The following is a 3,009-nucleotide window of genomic DNA, read 5'->3' on the forward strand; positions in this document are numbered from 1 at the left end:
TTACAATATTTAAATAGTAAAAATGTTTTTTTTTGCTATTTTGTGTTGCTTTTCAGAGAAATAAATCAAATAACAAAAATACAATTTCAAAATATTTATTTAACACTGAACATTTTTTTTAACATTCCAGCAGATATTAAAACAAACTAAGCACAACATAACTTAAAATAAATAATTAGTAAAATAAAAAAAATATTTTTATTTGGCCATCTTTGAAGCCCCCCTTCTTGAATAGCCTATGTTAGGCCTATAACTGACTGCTGAAAAAATTTAACTCTGTATCTACAACTACAATTGAATAGTGCAAAAAATGTGGATGAACCCACAACAAATAAATAACTTAGCCTACTTCTTCAGGAAAAGTGGCAGGTTCTTCTTAATGAAAAGTAACTTCTCTGCTTTCTCACATGAAAGTCGGTTCCTCTTCTCATCGATGATATGAGATGCAGCACTAAACAGTCTCTCGCTGTCGGTGCTTGTGCATGGAGCAGACAAGTACCTGCAAAATAGTTAAAATTTTTATTGCAGTTTTCTGACAGTTGCTCATTTCAAAACGAACAATGTCTTCAAGATAATGAAATGGTTGAAACCCAGTGTAGGCCTACTATTTTACTTCACTGAAAATAGTTAATTTTTTTCACAAAATACATCATATAAAATATAGGTAGTAATATTTTTCTATGTTTCCTTTTGTTAACATTATTGCATTAACTAACAATTAGCAATACATTTGTTATGGTATTTATTAATCTTCGTTAATGTAAGATAATACAAAATATTTAGTTCATGTTAGTATAAGTGCATTGACAATTTTTACCAATAGGCCTACCACTTTTGATACTTTTTTATTTCAAAAATTAAAAATTTGATACTTAATTTTAATACTGTATTAGTAAATGTTAACATTAAGATTAATAAATGCGTTTAATAATGTGTTTTCGTTGTTAGTTAATGTTAAAAAATAGAAACTACTTATAAAGTGTTACCATAATCCAAAATATAAATAACATTTCCCATACAAGTAGCCTACCTCCGTGCCATCTGCGCCAGGTCGGGAAAGCGGCCTTGATTGGTCCTCCAAAATTCGAGAGGGTTATTGCTCCTGGGGATGGGGACTTCTGAGAGATAACTATCTAACTGTTGAGCGGTTGAGCTTGTCCTCTGTCTTCCAAATGGGGTATTCTCTTGGAGGATCTCATCGAACATGTCAGACAGCGAAACTGTGCGCGGCTCATCTGCAGTACGAGCGCGTTTACTCTCTGCGCTGTTTTCATCTCCTGCGCTGTGCATCACCTGACCGTCTCCATCACCTAGCGGCTTTCCCAAATCCAACTCGGCCTGGATCATTTCTCGTGTGTGCAGCTTTTTCCCCTCATCCAAGTAATGATCTTTATATCGTGGATCAAGCACAGTCGCGATGCAGTACAGGGGTTCTGAGTCCGCCTGACTAAATCGTGTGCTGACAGCTTCTAAGAGCGCACTTTTAGTTGTTTTCACTCCGTGGTCTGTTTCAGCCTCTTTGTTTAAAAGACGCTTTAGTGCTGCAAGTAAGGGTATGATGTCTGCCACAGATGCATCAGATGAGCTTATCTCTTTTGTTATCTGCTCAAAAGGGGCGAGAAGAGAGAGAACGTTCTCGATTAACACCCACTGGTATGCGGTGAATGTCGCGGGCAGGTCATGATCTGCTATGTATGTAGCCAAGACTCGCTTTTGCGCAAAAAGGCTTTCCAGCATATAATATGTACTGTTCCACCTTGTGCTCACATCTTGTTGGAAACGTTTTTGTGGCATTCCGAACTGTTCTTGAATAGATTGTAGGCGCGCATAGGCAAGTGGCGAATGCTTAAAATGGCCAACAATTTTCCTGCCTATCGCTATCACATCTGCTATACTGCGCTGACTCAACAATCCCTCGTTGACCGCCAGTTGAATTGTGTGTGCCATACACCGTATGCCTTTCAGATTGCTATCTTCCATGGCTTTAGCCATATTTCTTGCGTTGTCACTGACTACCGCATGCACTTTAGATCGGTCAATACGCCAAGTGTCAAACATGTTGGCGAACGCCTCGGATATGGCTACAGCTGTATGGGACCCTCTAAACTCTTGTGAGTGAAGCACAATCTTTTTTAGCTTGAAATCTGTGTCGATCCACTGCACAGTTAAACTCAGCATACTGGTGGGGCTCACATCCGAGCTCCAAATATCAGTCGTGAAGCTGAGGGCTGCAATATCTGTAGCCAAGAGCTCATGGACGTGAGTTGAAACGACATCATACATCTCAGGTAAACACACGTCTGAGAAATACCGTCTACTTGGCATGGTGTAACGGGCTCAATATGGTCTATAAGCCTGCGAAATCCAACATCCTCTACAACAGAGAATGGTTGATCATCCAATGCGATGAATTCCATTATCTTTTTAGTAATGCCTTTAGCTTTGGCACTGTCACTGGTAAACTTTTTTGCCTTTTCTAAGAAGTCAGCCACAGATGGAGTGTGTGTCAGACTGGGAGGAGGTACTTTCCTTTTCGCTGCTGCTGTTGCCGCCGCGGCCGCCGCGTCTTTCTCGTACTCTGCATGATGTTCGGGGTGTCTTGATTTTAAGTGATAAATTAAACTTGAAGTGCTGTACGTTTTTGCAGATGCACCCCCTCTGGACAATTCAGCAGAACAGTGTTTGCAAACAGCCGTTTTTGCGTCTTTCTCTGACACTTTAAAGTGCTTCCACACTGCTGACATGTTTGCTGCATGCACGCGACTCTCACTCTACGCGGGTTACTATTTGATCGCGTCATTAAAAACGTCATTGTTCGGCAAAATTTATTCGGCCTTTTTACTTATTCGGCCAAACACCGAAAGTGCTTTTTTTGGCTATTTTCGGCCGAATAATTTCGGTTGCCGAACATTCGGTGCATCCCTAATGGCAACATCTTTCAATTTACCTGAAATCTTTTCTCACTTTGACACAAACACAATCAAATCTTTGTTCTACAGGCCAATTTGC

General features: G+C 39.9%; 1 protein-coding gene across 1 annotated transcript; it reads right to left on the reverse strand.

Moving 5' to 3' along the window:
• Positions 1–345: 345 nt before the first annotated feature.
• Positions 346–2,744, reverse strand: LOC137075842 (zinc finger BED domain-containing protein 4-like). The gene is made up of 3 exons (XM_067444795.1): positions 2,312–2,744; positions 1,031–2,237; positions 346–499 (listed from the first exon to the last, which is right to left on the reverse strand). Exons 1-3 carry the CDS (start codon positions 2,742–2,744, stop codon positions 346–348), a joined length of 1,794 nt encoding a protein of 597 aa, XP_067300896.1.
• Between the last annotated feature and the right edge of the window lie 265 nt (positions 2,745–3,009).

Source organism: Pseudorasbora parva, chromosome 5 (assembly GCF_024679245.1).
Source record: "Pseudorasbora parva isolate DD20220531a chromosome 5, ASM2467924v1, whole genome shotgun sequence".
Lineage (NCBI taxonomy): Eukaryota > Metazoa > Chordata > Actinopteri > Cypriniformes > Gobionidae > Pseudorasbora > Pseudorasbora parva.